Source organism: Callionymus lyra, chromosome 1, assembly GCF_982586985.1.
Source record: "Callionymus lyra chromosome 1, fCalLyr1.hap1.1, whole genome shotgun sequence".
In the NCBI taxonomy this organism is placed as follows: domain Eukaryota; kingdom Metazoa; phylum Chordata; class Actinopteri; order Syngnathiformes; family Callionymidae; genus Callionymus; species Callionymus lyra.
The window spans coordinates 42,844,726-42,865,427 of NC_141818.1; the positions used below are offsets into that span (position 1 = coordinate 42,844,726).

General features: G+C 37.7%; 2 protein-coding genes across 2 annotated transcripts; both read right to left on the minus strand.

The window, feature by feature from the left end:
- Positions 1 to 228: 228 nt before the first annotated feature.
- LOC148089585 (transcription factor AP-4-like) lies at positions 229 to 12,267 on the minus strand. The gene is made up of 7 exons (XM_087808389.1): positions 11,580 to 12,267; positions 8,008 to 8,173; positions 7,822 to 7,920; positions 6,663 to 6,833; positions 4,197 to 4,343; positions 3,129 to 3,284; positions 229 to 2,231 (listed from the first exon to the last, which is right to left on the minus strand). Exons 1-7 carry the CDS (start codon positions 11,663 to 11,665, stop codon positions 2,076 to 2,078), a joined length of 981 nt encoding a protein of 326 aa, XP_087664515.1. The 5' UTR covers positions 11,666 to 12,267; the 3' UTR covers positions 229 to 2,075.
- A 1,348-nt stretch (positions 12,268 to 13,615) lies between these two features.
- mvb12a (multivesicular body subunit 12A) lies at positions 13,616 to 20,372 on the minus strand. The gene is made up of 10 exons (XM_087784485.1): positions 20,250 to 20,372; positions 18,111 to 18,200; positions 17,254 to 17,337; positions 15,943 to 16,042; positions 15,753 to 15,882; positions 15,553 to 15,693; positions 14,323 to 14,432; positions 14,206 to 14,264; positions 14,084 to 14,143; positions 13,616 to 14,023 (listed from the first exon to the last, which is right to left on the minus strand). Exons 2-10 carry the CDS (start codon positions 18,198 to 18,200, stop codon positions 13,961 to 13,963), a joined length of 837 nt encoding a protein of 278 aa, XP_087640611.1. The 5' UTR covers positions 20,250 to 20,372; the 3' UTR covers positions 13,616 to 13,960.
- Between the last annotated feature and the right edge of the window lie 330 nt (positions 20,373 to 20,702).

Genomic DNA, 20,702 nt, shown 5'->3' on the forward strand with positions numbered 1-20,702 from the left:
TTTTTAACATTAATTTATTTGACACAATTCAACCTATTATTTTTGACAAAAAACATTTTACAATGAATTTATTCATGCATTGAAAAAAATATAATTGCTAGAAATTAAAAGTTAGTTTTTTTTTTAAATTCAGTCTGATTTTAATGCTGTAAAAATTCACCTATATTACCTTCCTTTGATTTTATTATGAAAAATAAAGAATAACTTGAGTTTTAAATAAATAAATAAAAACACTTACGTGAACGTTCCTTAGAAAAACGCTGATCCAAGCATTTTTCAATTTCAAAAATACAAAAAAATCAGCATTTTCATTTAAAAAGAAAGATAAAATCCAATAGAAGCTTGTTCCTTGTACAGTAAAAAATAAAACCGCCACAATCACATTCAACCACTTTTCTCTCAGTTGTAGTAAAACAACACACAACAAAATTGCAATAAAAAAGGTACAAATTTTATTTTTTTGTATATTTCCAAAGGCCTATTCACCCCCAAGTATTTTTATAAACAAAATATAACAGCTTCTCGTCAACCTGGACTGACAAAAACAACAAGAAAAAAACAAAACATAAACAGATGCTTGTCACCAAAATATTAAGAGATCGATGAAAATATCAAAAAGAAAGAAAAAAAGGTTGTTTTTTTTTGTTGTTGTATCACAGAAGAAGAGCTCGGTAATAAAAGAACCTCGACACGGAGCCAGTACAGAACAGCAAGTGCTTCATATTCAACTCACCAAATAACGACAGTGCTGCAACGAGAAGTACTGAACACGAGGTTCGTTTCGCCTCCAGCCAGATTCACAGAAGCCAAAACCACAGATAAACGGATCTTGAAACCTAACGTAGTGAAAGTGTTTCGACAAGCTAGTCCACGCTGAAAACAAACAAACAAACAAAAAAATGGCCGACTCACACTTCAACTGGTAACATGCATTCAGTTGGCAACGGAACGAACGAGAGATCGAGAGCAGACACAAATAAAAAAGAAAATAAAAAAAAAAGAAGGAATGTTTACAGCGTCAAGAGCGTCTTAGAAGAGCTTGGAGGTTCCAGTCATAAGTTCCAGAAACAACGTAAGAAACACAACATGCGGCGGACAGAAGCTCTAGAGTTGTTTTCGAGTGCAGTTTAAAATACCCACAATGCATCTGTAGTCAGAAATCCTCCAGGAAAAATCGCGGCGTCATCAGCAGAGCACCATGTTTGAACCGAACTGATCCACAGTGTAAACGACACGCACACCTTCGACGATGCAGAGACGCCATCGTCAGACGCCGCGTGTGTGTGTGTGTGTGTGTGTGTAAGTGCTGAATATTGAGTTGCATAATAACCAAGTGCAAAGTCAATTCGTTTAACAACCAAATAAGGAATAAAAACATCGGGAAGAAGGTCCGGATTTCATCGACGGGTGGATAAATGGATCTGTGGAATCAAACGAAGGGATCTGGGAGTGAAGCTTCTGTTGAGCTTGAAATCCACTCACGACAAAAAAGGTGTTTTCGGAAAATGCTAACCGCTATGCTAACATCAGGATGTACCGTTCTATCGTGAGGGCAGGAAAAAAAAAAAAAAGGTCCAATTTCAGTTGCTTCAAACTGAAAAACGTTGATTAAAAACTTTCAGATTCAGCCTTTTGTTTGAAGAGAGGTCCCTCTTGCAGACGTCAGTAACGTTGGAGGAGGTTAAAAGAAAGAAAAACGACGCTCGTGGCGACACGACGACTGGAAACGCGTCACATTTCAAGTAGATCAGACCTCGACTCACATCTTTTGATTGGATTCAAATGTCGTCTTCAGCTCGACGTCAACACCCACGTGTTGTTACATTCAATATGTTGTCGCTTGTGAAGTGTTGCTGGACACGACTGTCGGGTTTCAAACACGGAGAATGTTTTCGAGTAGCACCTACGAGCGGCTCCTTTTTTTTTTTTTCTACGAGACTTCAAATCTTCAGCCGACGCTGAACGGGAGCTTCACTACTGGATTCTGGAGTTTTTTTAAAAAAAAGGAAAAAAAAAAAAAAAAAGTAGTCGCGCTCCTGGATCTTACTCAAGTGTCTGTAGTTCCGAGGAACAGTTCAGTTCATGGAGCAGTCCTCGGCCTCCGTGTCCGTGTCCGTGTCGGAGCAGACGGTGTCCATGGCCACGTGGGCGGGGCTGACGATGACCGCTCGCCGCTGCTCCTCCTCGGCGCTCGCTCGCCTCTTCTGGGCGCGCTCGATGTGATGGATGGCCTGCGGGAGGAAGCGCCGCGTCAGGAATACTCGGTGGAAACGATTCAAAAGATGGCATTTCTGACCCCGTCGGGTCACACAAAGGTCACAGGAAGTAGGAGCCGGCGAGTGTTTACTTCCTCCGTGTTACCGTCGCACGCATCGGTTGAAGAACTCGAGCCTACTTCCTGTGATCTTTGCGTGACTCAGCGCATCATGGCCACAGGGATCGATTGCTTCTCCCTGGTTTCCCCGGATGATGATTCCGATTTTTAATTTTTTTTACACTTTCAAATTGACTTCATTAGTTGGATTTTGATGTTGATGATATATAACTACATATATAAATATCTATCTATATCTATATATCTATATCTATATATCTATATCTATATATCTATATATATCTATATAGATATATAGATATATATATCTCCAAGGTCCAATTGGATATATTTACTTTAAGTGTTATCATCAAATGTGAATGGAATATGGTAATTAAAAGAAAGAACCAATAAATAAAGTTTTTGCAAAACTTTCGTCTTTCTTTTTATCACTGAATCATGTTTACATTGAAAATATGCTATAGCTAGCCCGCTGGCGCTAACATGCTAAAGGAGCTAGCCTTAATGCATTTAAAAAAGAAAACTTTTTTTTTTTTAAAACTGATTTTGATTCTGTAAAAATTCAGTTAGAAATAAAAACTTGACGACATTAACTTCCACAGTTGAAAGTTTGGTCATTAAATGTGAACAGAAAAGCTAATTTAAAAAAAGGGGAATTTAAGTCAATACTTGTTTTAACCTTCTTCAGAAAAACAGATTTGGGAGATTTTTGACGATCCAAATATTTTCTAGAGCATCTTTCTAAAAAGGTGAATCCAGCAGACGCCGGTTCGACGTGGCCTCAAGGAAGTACCTGAACGATGGTGTCCAGGTTCTGTCTGGACGTGGACACGGAGCTGGAGTGAACGGGGGGGCTCGCGGTCACCACGTTGATGTGGTGCTGCTGGTTCAGTGCTGGGGCGGGAACGATCACCGTCGGGTGTTGCGTGGAGGCTGGAGGAGGCGGAGCCTACGACCAGAAACACACTTGGTTTCAAAACATCATCATCACAACAAGTTTTTCTTTCCTGGTTTAAAGAAAGTCTTTTGGGTGAAAAACATCCGTCGAGGTTTGAGGCGAAGAATTAATTTCTTGTAGGAACCAAAATAAGAAGAATGTTTTTTGTAGCAGGTGCAGGGAGAGAGAAAGAGAGGGAAAGAAAAGGACAAAAGGATAGACCGAAAAAGTCAAAAAAGGAGAGAGAGAAATAAAAGAAACAGAAAATAGAAGGGGAAAAAAGGGACTAAAAAAAGAGAGATAGAAGGGACAGAAAGAGTTAAGATTGAGAAAAAATAAAGAAAGACAGAGAAAAATTAAAACTAGAGGAAGAAAGAAAAAGACAGAATGAGGAAATAATGAGAAAGAGAGACAAAAAAGAGAAACAGAAAAAAGGAAAATGAGAGAAAAAAAAAGAGAAAACACTGAGAAAAATAAGAGACATGAGCAGTAAGGAATCGAAAAAAAAGAGAAAAGGATAGACAGAAAAAGACAAAAAAGAGGAGAAAGAGAGAAATAAAAGAAACAAAATATAGAAAGGAAAGAAAGAGACTAAAAAAGGGGAAAGAGAGAGAAAAATAAAGAGGGTGAAAAATGGGAAAATAGAGGAAGAAAAAAAATACAGAATGAGGAAATAAATAGAAAAACATAAAACAGGAAAATGAGAGAAAGAAAAAAGACCAGAAAGAAAAGAAAAAAAGAGAGTAAAAGAAAGAGAGAGAAAAGGAGAGAAAGAAAAAAGAGAAATATAGTGTGTTTCACTTAAGACACTACAGTTGATGTATTTATATCTATTGTTTGTTTCTAATGTTGAACACAAATAAACGTCGACAGATAAACGTCCATTAAGCAACAGAGAAGTTTGACGTCGGAGCAAAGACTGACCTGTGGACTGTTGCTTTGTCTGTCGGCTGCTTGGATCTGCTGCAGTCGTAGTAACGTCTGACTCTGGATCAGCGCCTGCTCTTCCTCCACCTGCTGAGTGATGACCTTGAGACGCTCCGGATGAACCTGAGCGTCAATGGATCTCACCTGAGACAGAGACATCAGTGACGTTAGAGACATCAGTGACGTTAGAGACAGAGACATCAGTGACGTTAGAGACAGAGACATCAGTGACGTTAGAGACAGAGACATCAGTGACGTTAGAGACAGAGACGTTAGAGACAGAGACCTCAGTGACGTTAGAGACAGAGACGTTAGAGACAGAGACCTCAGTGACGTTAGAGACAGAGACGTTAGAGACAGAGACCTCAGTGACGTTAGAGACAGAGACGTTAGAGACAGAGACCTCAGTGACGTTAGAGACAGAGACATCAGTGATGTTAGAGACAGAGACGTTAGAGACAGAGACCTCAGTGACGTTAGAGACAGAGACATCAGTGATGTTAGAGACAGAGACGTTAGAGACAGAGACATCAGTGATGTTAGAGACAGAGACATCAGTGATGTTAGAGACAGAGACGTTAGAGACAGAGACATCAGTGACGTTAGAGACAGAGACGTTAGAGACAGAGACAGCAGTGATGTTAGAGGCAGAGACCTCAGTGACGTTAGAGACAGAGACGTTAGAGACAGAGACCTCAGTGACGTTAGAGACAGAGACATCAGTGATGTTAGAGACAGAGACGTTAGAGACAGAGACATCAGTGATGTTAGAGACAGAGACATCAGTGATGTTAGAGACAGAGACGTTAGAGACAGAGACATCAGTGACGTTAGAGACAGAGACGTTAGAGACAGAGACAGCAGTGATGTTAGAGACAGAGACATCAGTGATGTTAGAGACAGAGACGTTAGAGACAGAGACATCAGTGATGTTAGAGACAGAGACAGAGACATCAGTGACGTTAGAGACAGAGACATCAGTGATGTTAGAGACAGAGACATCAGTGATGTTAGAGACAGAGACATCAGTGATGTTAGAGACAGAGACGTTAGAGACAGAGACATCAGTGATGTTAGAGACAGAGACATCAGTGATGTTAGAGACAGAGACATTAGAGGCAGAGACATCAGTGACGTTAGAGACAGAGACGTTAGACACAGAGACATCAGTGACGTTAGAGACAGAGACGTTAGAGACAGAGACATCAGTGACGTTAGAGACAGAGACGTTAGAGACAGAGACATCAGTGACGTTAGAGACAGAGACGTTAGAGACAGAGACGTTAGAGACAGAGACATCAGTGACGTTAGAGACAGAGACGTTAGAGACAGAGACGTTAGAGACAGAGACATCAGTGACGTTAGAGACAGAGACATCAGTGACGTTAGAGACAGAGACGTTAGAGACAGAGACATCAGTGACGTTAGAGACAGAGACGTTAGAGACAGAGACATCAGTGACGTTAGAGACAGAGACGTTAGAGACAGAGACATCAGTGACGTTAGAGACAGAGACATCAGTGATGTTAGAGACATCAGTGACGTTAGAGACATCAGTGACGTTAGAGACAGAGACATCAGTGACGTTAGAGACAGAGACATCAGTGACGTTAGAGACAGAGACATCAGTGACGTTAGAGACAGAGACGTTAGAGACAGAGACATCAGTGACGTTAGAGACAGAGACATCAGTGATGTTAGAGACATCAGTGACGTTAGAGACATCAGTGACGTTAGAGACAGAGACATCAGTGACGTTAGAGACAGAGACATCAGTGACGTTAGAGACAGAGACATCAGTGATGTTAGAGACATCAGTGACGTTAGAGACATCAGTGACGTTAGAGACAGAGACATCAGTGACGTTAGAGACAGAGACATCAGTGACGTTAGAGACAGAGACATCAGTGACGTTAGAGACAGAGACATCAGTGATGTTAGAGACAGAGACATCAGTGACGTCAGAGACAAAGACGTTAGTGACAAAGACGTCAGAGACAAATATGTCAGTGACGTCAGAGAAATAATGAAAAACAAATCAATTATAACAAAAACAAATTGTAATTTATAACAACAATAATAAATCATTATGAAAAAACTAAAGTCAACAAGTGTAAAATGATTCCATGAGGCGAGTTGTGTACTTTTAAATCTGTCAATCAAAGTTGTGTACTTTGAAATCTGTCAATCAAAGTTGTGTACTTTTAAATCTGTCAATCATCCTCTTGTTTTCTCTCCTTTCTGTTGACTTTCTTCCTCAACTTCCTATTTGTGTCTCATGTTCATCCTCCCTGGACTTGTTGATCCAGGAGACGAGTCAGCAGGACGTATAGACCTGAAGCTCGAGGACGGTTTCATCTGCTCGCCTCAGGAACATCTACGTCTTCACCACGACACGCATCTCAAACTCAAACATGGCTTGAGGAGCGCTCGTTTCCTCCACCTCCACCTCCTGGTCCTCACCTGCTCCTCCAGCTGCACACGAGCCGAGCGCTCTCGGTCCAGTTGCTGCCTGAGCTCCAGCATCTCGCGCCTCAGCTCCTCGCCCTTCTCCTCCTCCAGGGCGTCGGGGGAACCGATGCCTTCGTCCTTCTCCTCCGCCCGCTTCCTCTTTGGCGACGAGCCAGTGAACTCCTGTTGCGACGAGAACACGTTCAGAGACTCGCGGCAGCAGGTGCAGAGAAAACCTTCATTTACAGCCAACAGAACCGACACGGTTGGAAGAGATTCATCGCAGCTGTTCTTGAAGCACAAAGATCATGTTTCTTAACAAACATGTGGCTTTATTTCATTTAATTAATTCATATTAATCATTTTTCATAATGATGGTTCCTCTTATTGCATCTTAAATTACTGTATTTAATCATCTAACTTTATTTATTTGACATTATCTAAATATTTATTGTGTTGTTTCACCACAAGAGAATATTATGATACGTCTAAACAAACATAACATGAAATAAAGCACATTCTTATGAATCTAAATATATACTCACCAGTAATACCAAACAAGCGATGAATACACAGATATATATACACACACATTTACCATACATATACTCAGCCTCACTGTATCTTTTTTATATATTATATTACATTAAATTATATATATTTTAAACCATATTTTATTTTATCTTAGATTTTTGTTGTTGCATTTGTATTCAAAGTAGTGTTATTTATGTGTTGCAATTATACTTCTGGCCTCCAGATGGCAGCAGTCATTAAATCCTCTGCAATTTAAGGAAAAATGTAATATCGCAAGATTCCAGCGATGACCGAGGATGAGAGGATACGGTGGACTCCAGCAGCTTTCATAGCTGATGTTTGGACAAACTATGAATCCAAATAAATAGTAAACTAAAGTGTATAATCACTAGTTTTCTGTATACTTGACAGACGTACACATACACATCTTGCCCTTTAAAGTTTATACTTTTTTGAATATTGTTTTGATTGTTTAAGCGCTTTGTGACCCTGGTCTAGAAAAGCACTATACAAATAAAAATTACTTACTTACATAATAAAGTAAATAAAAACATTAGCGCCTCTTTTTAATCTCAAACAATGGTTATAATGTGTGCTTCAGAAGTTTGGTCTGAGTTGAAACCTCGTAAAAATGTACCGTAATGAAGCGTTTGAGTTGGTTGTTCTGGGCCAGGAGTGTGGTTTTCTCCTGCTCCAGGGCGAAGATGTAGTCGGCCGTCTGCTGCAATATGGCCGCCTGTCAACAACAACAACAACAACACGGGTCAGACGTCACACACGCGCTCATGTTTATTGATGACGGATCATTGGTTTTCGTCGTCACCTTGCTGAGCTTCTCTCCGTCCGTGTGAGGCAGGAGGGTTTTGAGCGACTGGAAGCCGGCGTTGATGCTCTGCATGCGCCGGCGCTCGTTGCTGTTGGCGATTTCCCGACGGATCCGTCGCTCCTGGTCCTGAGCCGTCTCTGGACTGAGGGGGATGTTGGCGAGGCTGGAGGAAAGATTCGTGCACGGTGAGACGATCGATAAAGAAACTTTATTCATCAAACAGATACGAGCAGAACGTCGATGAATTCTATTGTTCCATGAACTAATATTCAACACTTTTTATACAACAATTAAACAATTTCCTGAAGGATCAATAAAGTCCATCTATTGATCCAACTCAAATGATCATTAATATTTCATTGATTGATTGATAAACCTGTATTTTTCCCACATCTGGGACATTTTAGTTATTTCAGCAGTACATGCACATATTAGGACATGCAGTACAATAAATATAACAAAAATATGAATGTAAAATAATAAATAAAACTTTATAAATTATACTAAATATACCAGCCACTGCTATTACTAGATTGTATTGCATAATTGTACTCCCTACTCTGTTGAATTATGTCACTTCCACTTTGGTTTGTGTACTGAGAACTGCAGAGTGAGATAATAGTTCAATCATTCCTTTAAACAAGTGTTTAATCTCTCGTTGTCATAGTTTTTGCAACAATAGTGAAACAATCAGCTCAACTTCAACCTTGAGTTCAAAACATGACCTCAATAATGCATTCCTCGGCCGAAGGTCGCACAAGTTCAGATGAACTCTGTAACCCTCACACACACACACACACACACACACACACACACACACATTAAATCATAAAATCTTAATGATCCGCCAACATCAGCAACAGTTCTCAGGTGATGTTCGGATAAATAAGAAGTTACTTCTAACGTGACAAGTTACAAACAAAAATGACCATAAAAGAAAAATGTCTCGCTACACATTAACTTTCCAGAGTCTGCCTCACACCAAGGTCACCTCTATTTCATCTTCGTACACCGTTACAGGTGAGAAATATCTATATATACACCGATATATCGTGATATTATTTTCCCTCTTCAAGATACTGTATTGATTCTTTTTTTTTGCTTTAATACATTTTATCTTCATCACATTTATTTTATGACTTATTTTTATATAATGTGTTTGTAAATCAAAACCTTGAAATATTTTATTACAAACGACAATGAAATCCTGCAAGATCCAGGCAGATGGCTGAGGACGAGAGGATACAGTTGACTCCAGCAGCTTTTACAGCTGATGTTTGGACATATTTTGGTTTGAAAACAAATAAAAGTAGTTACGACTTTGTCAAGAGTCATGTGGTCTGTAAATACTACAACACCAGAGTCAATTACTGGACAATACTACACATAGATCCTTGTTACTACACTATCACAACACCAGAGTCAAGTACTGGACAATACTATACATATATACTTGTTACTACACTATCACAACACCAGAGTCAAGTACTGGACAATACTGCACATATATCCTTGTTACTACACTATCACAACACAAGAGTCAAGTACTGGACAATACTACACATATATCCTTGTTACTACACTATCACAACACCAGAGTCAAGTACTGGACAATACTGCACATATATCATTGTTACTACACTATCACAACACCAGAGTCAATAAATATTACTTACTTACTACACTATCACTATATATTGTGTTGTAACAGATTCTTGCATATACACCAACCATGTATAAAAACATACTAATATATTGTTCAAGAAAACTTTAGTGTCGTATTCAAGGCCAGTTCATATTATCTAATTGCCAGTTTAAAAAAAAAGAAGTGGTTTTGCCAAACAACGGTTAACAGTTAAATGAATCGTACCTTTTACTGTATTATGGACATTATTCAAGTGACTTTCTCTGGTCAAAATAATGAAATGCATTCGTTTTTGATTGGTGTAAACGTTTTGAATTATTTAATGGTCTCAAATTGGCAGATTTTACCCAATACACACACACACTACTCTTTCTGTGTGTATCAATTTTCTCTCGGCTACATAAAGGAGTCCTTAAATGTGATTTTCTGGAACTCCTGTGTTTGTATCTGTGTTATCTTGACCTTTAAAGTATATATTTTATTGAGTAATGTTTTGATTCTTTAGGCGCTTTGTGACCCTGGTCTGGAAAAGCGCTATATAAATACAAATTCCTTACTTAAATATCCACTTAAATCTATTTTTGTTTTCCTTTAATTCACTCTAATCACTTTTATTTTTGCATTAACCTAATTATGGCACATCTGGCATTCCATACCTTTGTTGTTATGGCCCCTGAAGCTGTGTAAACATATTCCACAGCACAGCTTTAAAAAAAGGCCAATACAAATATATCCATGACATCTTTTATTGTTATAACTGTTCTTAAAGTATCACAATATACTGCAACATAATGTATCGTGATACGCATCAAATACCTTCTACAAACAAAATGAACAGAAGTAGTAAAAGGGGGAGATTACAATAATATACAAGTGGTTTATTATTATGAATAACTATTTGTATTAGAATATACTGCGTTTATTTTTTGTTATTGTAAATAAAACGCGTGTTATAAACAAAATGCACAGAAGTAGTAAAAGGGGGAGATTACAATAATATACAAGTGGTTTATTATTATGAATAACTATTTGTATTAAAATATACTACGTTTATTTTTTGTTATTGTAAATAAAACTATTGTTTTGAAGCATCTTCATCCTATGAACCCGTCCTGACACACATACACAGATGTCCCTCTAAACCTGGTGTTTACTTCCAGCGTGACCGTGGGGCGCGTCGTGGACGGTCGCCGTGAAATGTGACTCCTCTCGCCCTCCAACCCCCCCACGACTCCGTCCACGAGAACAATGCCCTGCTAGCCTCGAGCTAACACGCTAACCAACCCACGACAATAAAATCCACCCCAAATGTCCCCCTAGTGCGGCTGAGATCGTGGCGCAAACATCCACGAGCGACGGACATAAGACCAGACCACGTGATCCGTGTTTTGTTAGCATGTTGTTTAGCCGATGCTAGCGTTAGCTCCGGCCACGCGCGTGGCTTGTTCCCCCGCCACACAAAGCGTGGAAACCGTTCAAAACACACGAGGACGCAGACCACGCGTGGACGGTTTTTTTCTCCCCCACTCTTCGATCGAACCGTGTCGTGGGTTTCGACACAAACGTGGTTCCGCGCCGGAGCGATCCGACCACCACGTGGTTGCTCGATACACGGGAAGATGTCGTTTATTGATTCGTTATTTTTTGGAGCCAAACATCCGCACATGGACGCGGGTTCGTTCGAGGTTGAATCCGTGGCCATTGAAACGTGGGGTGTGAGGGGGGGTGCGTGGGTACGAGAGCGAGTCCGCGGCTTTTTCACGCGAACAACAGGCGGATCATCATCATCGTGAGCACCGCGTCGCTGCCAACAAGCTAACATGCTAACGGTGCGCACACAGGGCTAGCATGCTAACGTTAGCACACGGGAGCTAGCATGCTAACGCGAGCGGAGACGCACACATGCTCGAGCAGCAGCACCGACCTGCACAGGCCTCCGATCACATCCTTCTCCGTCTTCTTGAACTGCTGCAAGGACGCGATCTTCTCTGTCATCATGAAGTATTCCATGCTTCCTCCAAAGCCAGCCTCGGAAGTCCGTGCGCGTGTGCTTGTGTTTCTCCCTCCACCGCGTCTTTCTTTCTACACGCAAACACAAAAAAAAACACACTTTCCTTCTAAGCTAGTGTCGCTCCACCATGTTGGATCGAGATGTTTGGAAAAAAAGCAGCAGCGGCGGACAAAAGTTGAAGCTGGTGTTGCTGTCTCCAGCTGATGGGGTTCCCTCCAGTGTGTGTGTGGCTTCTTGCCTCCGCCTACTACGTGTGTGTGTGTGTGTGTGTGTGAGTGAGAGAGAGAGAGGCGGGAAACAGCTGGTTGGAATCAGAGCTAGTTTTTTTTTTTTTTTTTTCACGAAAAGAAAGAAAAAAAGGTCCCTTGAGTCATGGCTGGAGTCGTTGTGTAACCGAAGTGTTCCGACAACAATACTACGACACATGTGAGGAGCGACACAACAATAACACGCCATCTTGTTTGTTTACCTGTTTACCGTCGTCCTTCACAGGGGCTGACAGCGACTTAGAGAATTAATTGTATGTAAAAAAAAAAAACACGTTTTAAATTGTTTTTTTTAATCGAATAATTAGTCAGAAGTATTGTTTTTATTTATTTAATCTTTTTAGTAGTATTTGTTACACACTTTTATTTCACTCACTATTTTCAATTGTATTTTTTATTTGTGTGAATGCTGGGAAAAATGCGTGCTATGTTCTAGCTTTCTTTTATCTCTTCCAGTCTTTCTTTTATTCCTCTTTTTCTAAACCATTCATTCCAATGGGGAAACATCTTCAACTAATGATTCAACTCCTTCCACTTTGACCTACTTCTACTACTTTTATTTTACTACTACTTCTACTTTTACTACTAATTCCACTTCTTCTACTTTTACTACTAATTACACTAAAACTTCCACTAGTACTTCTACTACTAATACTACTGCTTTTACTACTAATTCCACCAATACTTCCACTACTACTACTACTATTTCTATTTTTACTACTAATTCTACTAGTACGTTTACTCTTCTTCTACTTCTACTTCTTCTACTTTAACTACTTATTCCACCATTACTTCCACAACTACTTCTACTACTATTTCTACTTTTACTTCTAATTCCATTTCTACTTCCACAGCACAGCAGGGTCAGCATTCACACTCTTTATAGTTCAGTGTAAGATCCACGTTTGTAATGGTTGATACGAACCTTCACTTACAATTGCAATAACAATATTTTTGATCGTGAACTAAGGTACGTAGAAATATTTGTAATAATCTTTAAACTCTATTATTTAATAGGGGGGTAAACCAATTTTGTGTTTCATCAACAAAAAAATCATACATTTTACCCTTTTTTTTAACTTTATTTTCTATACCTAATAAATGAAAGACAAACTTTATAAACTAACTTTTGTCACTTATTAGTCAGGAAACATTCCAAAAGACTAAAGTCTCAGAAACCTCAGAACAAGAACAAAATCATTTCTTTTAAACATTTATGGTCTGTGAACGTAAATCCTTATTAATATTATTCTTTTTGTTGTAACGATTATTTTTAAAGCTCAGATTAATTCTACTTTAAATCCGAGACATGATGCATTGAAACTAAATAATTACATATTTAAGGAAAAATGTGTAAAAACAAAACCCAAGTTGAAGTAATTCTTTATGCTAATTCTGTGAGACGATACATTTTCGGCCATGAATTGTGGATTTCTAATTAAAATGTTTACATTTTCATGATCTCGCCAAGTGGTAGAGTTTTGCAGGACCCAGATTATCCTCAACAAGATTGAAAATATCCCCCAGGTGTCGAAACGGTGACATGTTGTGGTTGCGCTGTTGCCAAATTCTACATGTGGATTTGTTTTACAAGACAAGATGTGCTGCTTCTAGTTTTATCGTTACAGAAAATAGTTCCGCTCTGGACTAACTTTGGAAAGAATTTATAAACACATTAAAATGTCTTTTTCTCAGGCTTTTATTTTCTAAACACAGACTACAGTGATAAATATTCATTCGTTTCTCCACCAAATATATAAAAAAGATGTTTAACACACGTACAAAAATGCAACTTCTTTCCAGACGGACGAATAGAAAAGTACTTTTCACAATAAAATATATCTTGTGCTGGTTATCGGAGACGTCGATAACAAAACCCTGCGCGTCTGTGGCTTCAGGAGAAGAATCTAAGAGGGTTGATTTCAAAAGTGTCGCCCGAGACTGTGAAGCTGCAGCTAAACATTAACAGGATCATAATCAAACGGACATCTTGTGTCGTCTCTTTGATGTGAGCGTTAAGTGCATCGGTCACTGGGCGGTCGGCAGGATCCTTTTCGCAGCAGATTCCTCCACAGCGAACGTGTAGCTGTACTGTGATAGAATCAAAGATGGGTTCACTGTCATTGGACGGCGCCGATCATGTGACCTCACCTCGTTTTCAATCTCCTGCAGAGACTTGACGCGGATGTTGTTCAGCTTCAGGTGAGGAGCCTTGAAGGATGAAGAATCCACTTGTAACTCATTTCTAGGATGTTTTAACCAGTCGGTCTCACCGTCTCGCTGGCCCTGGCGTCGAACTTGGGGTGCAGGCTGAAGGGAACCCCGTCTAGAGCTGGGAGGACATGAAGCATCAAGAGACGTGGACGCTGAGGTGTGGACGAGCGACGCACCTGTGATGGTCTGGAGACTCCCTTCTGACGCTTTCTCCACCACGTCCTTGGATGAGAGGCTGTGGCGCCTCTGGCTCACTCTACCAGGGGGGACGCGAGGAGGAGGGTTGCTATGGGAACAGAAATAAGTTCCTGAAAGATACTGTCTGTACAGTTGAAAATTGTTTGATTGCAGTTGAAAGTTGTTTGATTATAGTTTAAAATTGTTTGATTAAAGTTGAAAATTGTTTGATTAAATTTAAAATTGTTTAATTATAGTTGAAAATGGTTTGATTATAGTTGAAAATTGTTTGATTAAAGTTAAAATTGTTTTGTTATAGTTGAAAATAGTTTAATCATATTTGACTTTTTTTTTATTATAGTTAAAAATTGTTTAATTATAGTTGAAAATGGTTTGATTAAAGTTTAAATTGTTTGATTATAGTTGAAAATAGTTTGATTATAGTTGAAAATTGTTTGATTAAAGTTGAAAATAGTTTGATTATAGTTGAAAAATGTTTGATTATAGTTGAAAAATGTTTGATTATAGTTGAAAAATGTTTGATTATAGTTGAAAATAGTTTGATTAAAGTTGAAAATAGTTTGATTATAGATGAAAAATGTTTGATTAACGTTGAAAAATGTTTGATTATAGTTGAAAATGGTTTGATTAAAGTTTAAATTGTTTGATTAAAGTTGAAAATAGTTTGATTATAGTTGAAAATAGTTAATCGTTGAAAATAGTTTGATTATAGTTGAAAATAGTTTGATTATAGTTGAAAAATAGTTTGATTATAGTTGAAAAATGTTTGATTATAGTTGAAAAATGTTTGATTATAGTTGAAAATAGTTTGATTATAGTTGAAAATAGTTTGATTATAGTTGAAAAATAGTTTGATTATAGTTGAAAAATGTTTGATTATAGTTGAAAAATGTTTGATTATAGTTGAAAAATGTTTGATTATAGTTGAAAATTGTTTGATTATAGTTGAAAAATGTTTGATTAAAGTTGACATTTTTTTGATTATAGTTGAGGTCATTTTTATCAGAAACTTTTATTGACATTTCAATACATTATTTAATTCATATTTATATTCTATACATTCATCACAATAAAATAAATAGATAAAACAAATATAAATAAAACAATCTTTTTTTAAATCTTTGCTATCTTCATACAATACATTAATCCCTTCACATTGTATAAACATTATCTTTGTTTGCTCATGGACATCATCAAGGTGAAGGTACCTGGGCCTGAGAGGGAAGGCAGGCAGCTGCTGATCCAGGGACAGTTTGCGTACGTCCAAGGAGACGCTGCGAGGTTTGGCTTGAGGGAAAGGATTCACAAACGGGCCCTTTTTACACCACAGCACGTAACCGTTGATGTCTCTGTGAACACATGACAGGTGAGCGGCGGCGGCTCACGCTGGCGTGGGAAGGGAACTCACCCCAGACAGGTGTACTGCTGGAGCATCATCTTGCTCTTGGTGGTCACTTTGATGTCCAGGACGGCCGTGTCCACGCTGCCCATGGGCGCGACACGCACACACACTCGTTTCTTTTTGCTGACCGAAGCCTCTGGACACACAAGAACCAACCGTCAGGATGACGTCATGGAGGTTCAAAGTAGATACTCACTTGCTTCGAGGTGTTCCTGGATGTAGAAGTAGCCCGGACGGATGGACTCCTTTTCCGTCAGCAGCACGATGTCCGACACCACATGACCTGACGCCATGGACTACAAGAAGATGTTCAACTAGAAATTATTTTTTATATCCTATTATAATTTTGCACAAAAATGTATTTTAGATTTAGTTTGATTACAATAGAAAATTGTTTGATTATAGTTTTAAATGGTTTGATTATAGTTTTAAATAATTCCATTACAGTTGTTGTTGTTGTTTGACTATTGGTTGTGTTAATAATAATAATAAATGAATAACAAAATGATAATAATAAAAAGTCATGAGCGCTTACTACAGTGTTAGTATGATGCTGTGCTTGAAAGAGAGACAACAACACAGAAGCTATTTTTTTTTTTTAAATCAAATTTCCAATCTGTAGTAGTTTGAGAGCAAAATGCATTGCTAGTCTAAGCATGCTAACGCTAGCATGAGGCATCTATAAGCATGCCAAAAGATGCCTCATGCTAGTGTTAGCATAACAATAGATGCCTCATGCTAGTGTTAGCATGCTAATAGATGCTTCATGCTAGTGTTAGCACGCTAATAGATGCCTCATACTAGTGTTAGCATGCTAGTAGATGTCTCATACTAGTGTTAGCATGCTAATAGATGCCTCATACTAGTCAGTATTAGCATGCTAATAGATGTCTCATGCTAGTGTTAGCACGCTAATAGATGCCTCATACTAGTGTTAGCATGCTAGTAGATGTCTCATGCTAGTGTTAGCATGCTAATATATGCCTCATAGTAGTGTTGGCATGCTAGTAGATGTCTCATGCTAGTGTTAGCATGCTAATATATGCCTCATACTAGTCAGTATTAGCATGCTAATAGATGTCTCATGCTAGTGTTAGCATGCGAATAGATCCATCTAAAGACATTTTTATTTGTTCAGGCTTTTACTTGATTTTTTGGAACTCCTGTGTTGTTCTCATTGTTATCTTGACCTTTAAAGTATATATTTTATTGAGTATTGTTTGATTTTTTTAAGCTATTTGTGACCCTGGACTGGAAAAGCGCTCTATAAATACAAATTACTTACTAACTTACTTATGCTAGTGTTAGCATGCTAATAGATGCCTCATGCTAGTGTTAGCATGCTAATGATTTCCCTAAAATTCACTGTCATGATAAAAATCTAATCAGATCAGAAGTATTTAATATCAAGTTTTTTTCGTTATTCATTTTAAAACGTAATTGATTTGTTTATAAATATTCTTCAAAATATTGCACTCGTGAAGAAGCCGTGGAAAGTCATCAGTACCTTGGTGTAACACAGGTAATATCCGGACCTCATTGCAAAGCTCCGTGTGAAGTTTGCTGCGGAACCGTCTTCTGTGATGCTGATCTGAGAACAGATAAGAAGCAACATCACACAACGAACTTTTACTACATTCATCATTCAAACGTTGTTGCCTCGACTAATACCTTCTCTGAAAGTATTCATGACAAAGCTTTTTTTTTTTAAAAGACAGCATACTTTTGAAAAACATGATATGAACAAACAATTAAATAAAATTAAAACACATTTAGTGTTTTTTTTTTGGCAAATTATCGATGGAAATCGACTTAATAGATTATACTGTTTGTCTGAGGAATATCTATTAAGATAAATAAAGAAAGGAGGATAAGAATAGGCTAAAATAACCGAATACATAAAAACAGTCAGGTGTATTTACTGACAGAATTAATAAATGTAAATATATAAATTAAATTAAATAAATCATCTTGCAACACAGAGTAAAAATCGCATTTATAATTTAAAATAAGTGCACCATTGAAATGGTAATATTACTTTATTATAGATTATTAACAGATTATTATAGAAAACAAATTCAGTAACTTTTTGTGGAAAAACCGAGTTGAACTAGAAAAGCACTCAGAGAGAGCATCGAGCTGATCATTTCAACTCCAAATATGATTTTGATCCTGATTTAAAAATGGACCCCAAGGGTTCTGAGCCCAGGTTTACAACAGTTTCATTATATTGAGTTAAAGTACGGAGAACCTGGCGAGGATTATCGGTGCTTGAAGAGTGATGTCTGGGAACAAACTCAACTCACGATTCAAGAGAAAAAAAAAGTACTTAATGCATATAACAAGTGAGTAACTTGTACGTACCAAAGTGAAATCCTTCGGGCAAGTTCCAGTGTTGGACGTCCAGGCTACAGCTGTCACGGGTCGAACCCCGCCGTGTTCCATCAACGACATCTGGAGACACAAACGTGGACGAGAAGGATTAAAAATAACACACATTTCACTCGTTTACCCGATGAATGCATCTGAAGTAGGGCTGCTATTGGAAATTAGTGCGTTATTCAAAATTTGTGGTTTTTATTGCGATATTGATATTAATGCGCTTTCCCGCCAAACTGAGCGACATCAGAGAGGAGCCGCCGGCGCGTCGCGATATCACCAAATCAATAATAAATCCACCTCCTTGTACACGCACACATAACACTTTATGAATGACCTGACGCTAACAACTTAGCTTATTAGCATACGACAAAGACGGACATGTTTACACTTGTTTGGAAGTTCACGATCTTATAAGAAAACAACTGAGACGAGATGAAAAGTTCTTACAATATGTTGCTTTAACAAAGGAGGTTGAAAGAGACGAGTGACTGGATCACTAGTGTTTGACTAGATCATAATTTAGTTTTATTTCCGTGTATATACTGAGCTAAGTCAGCGCGCCGGCAAGAGGCGTCGCCATAGCAACCGAGCCTAGCAATCTGCGCCTCACAGCTCACAGACAGACGGAGACGTAAACAACAACGAGACATAGAAGTACAAATTGACAACTTTACAGAACGTGACACTGATTGATCAAAGTGCACATTTAAGAAATTCTTGATTTGACTGATTGATTGATCGATGAACATTTTTTAATTATCGCACACGTTTTCGATGCATATCGCACGTGCCAATATCGTGATATTGATATTTCTTAGATATATCGTGCAGCCCTAATCTGAAGAGACATCAGACACATAAACAATGGGTTTCTGCGGCTTGTATATTTGTTAAGCGAACAACTTATTTTCAGGAAAATTCTAAAAACAATTAAAAGAAATAAATAACTATAAAATGAAAATAGTAATTATAGTTGAAAATCGTTTGATTATAGTTGAAAATTGTTTGATTAAAGTTGAAAATTGTTTGATTAAAGTTAAAGATAGTTTGATTATAGTAGAAAATTGTTTCAATTATCTACGAATGCAATGAATAACTAACTAAATAAATAAAAAATATGCCAACCTAAAATGCCTACAAACATTTAATGCAACAACTATGACAAATGACTCGATACCATCAAACTCTTACGTGCTAGAATCTTTGTTTAACAGAAAAAAAAAACTGGTTTCACAAGCTTCACTCTCTCTACCGGCAAAACAATTATGTATGTAATAAATGTCTAATTATGTTACGTGACATGTTGCCTTAACTCACTGACAAGACAACAGATTGGTTATTAAATCAAATAAAAAATACAACAACATAACAATTGTTAATTGGAGATTAAAGATTTATATTAAAAAAAATAAACTAAATCCATTACATTACAATACATTATTTGTAACATCCATAATTATATTAAACACGTGGACATTTTAAATGTTTCTATTGTTTGAAAATATGTCAGAATTTTTTCCAGTGAATCATCAACTATTTCAATTACAAGAAACAAACGGTGTGTGTTAGTCAGGCTGCTGGAAAACATGACTAAGAATTCAGGCTGACAGTCGAAAGTTCAACAGGTTTATTTCAAATAAAATAAACAAGAATGTAAAAAAAAAAAGAAGTGTTAATTTGATATAATTGGAAAAATCTGAAAGGGTAATTGGAATAATAACGAGCCAAAAAGTACTTTTTATCCCGAGGAATAATTTAAATATATAAAATGAACATTAACAGTTGGTTAGAGTTGGTATTTTAATATAAACATTTTTGTTTCAACTGGAGTTTTTTTTAAAAGAAGGAATAAACACGTGACATAAATGTATTAAATATATTTACCTGTAAGTTTCCACGCTCTTGAACTGACGAACCATCGAAGTAGAATATTTTCCAAATATTTTCTAAACATACGTTTCCACAAAAACTATAGTAGTGAGTCAAAGTACTAGTACAAGAACACAGAAGTATTCGTCCGTGAAGGTGATCCTTCCATTGACAGCACTTTAAAAAACACCTTAAAACGTGACACGTCTGTGTTTTTCACCGGTTTAACGAATATTTCCACGAACGACTCACCTGGACTCTGACTCGACTGGGACTCGGTTCTGACTCGGTTCTGTCGACGTTGATGTTGATGTTGTTCGTTGAAAGAAGAACAACTTTTGACAGAAACACAAACACTTTCCTTGTCTTGCTCCACAAATCAGGAAGTGTGTGTTCCGTGACGACTACAACTCCCGTCATGCCCCGCGACTCATCGTTGACATGAACACAAGATGGCAGCAGTGACACGGAACGTTTAAATGAACAAAAATAATTCACTTCTTAACTGTTATTAAGTTATGACTAAATTACTAGTCAAATTCATTTAAAAATCTAAAAATCTCTGTTCTTATTTTAAAGTTTATAACTTGTGTCTAAAACATTTAAGTGTCATTGACCTTCCAATCATTGTTGGCATTGTAACGAATAAAAGTGAGATTACGAAATGGGTATATTTCATATTTTATTTTTATTTCTATATTATTT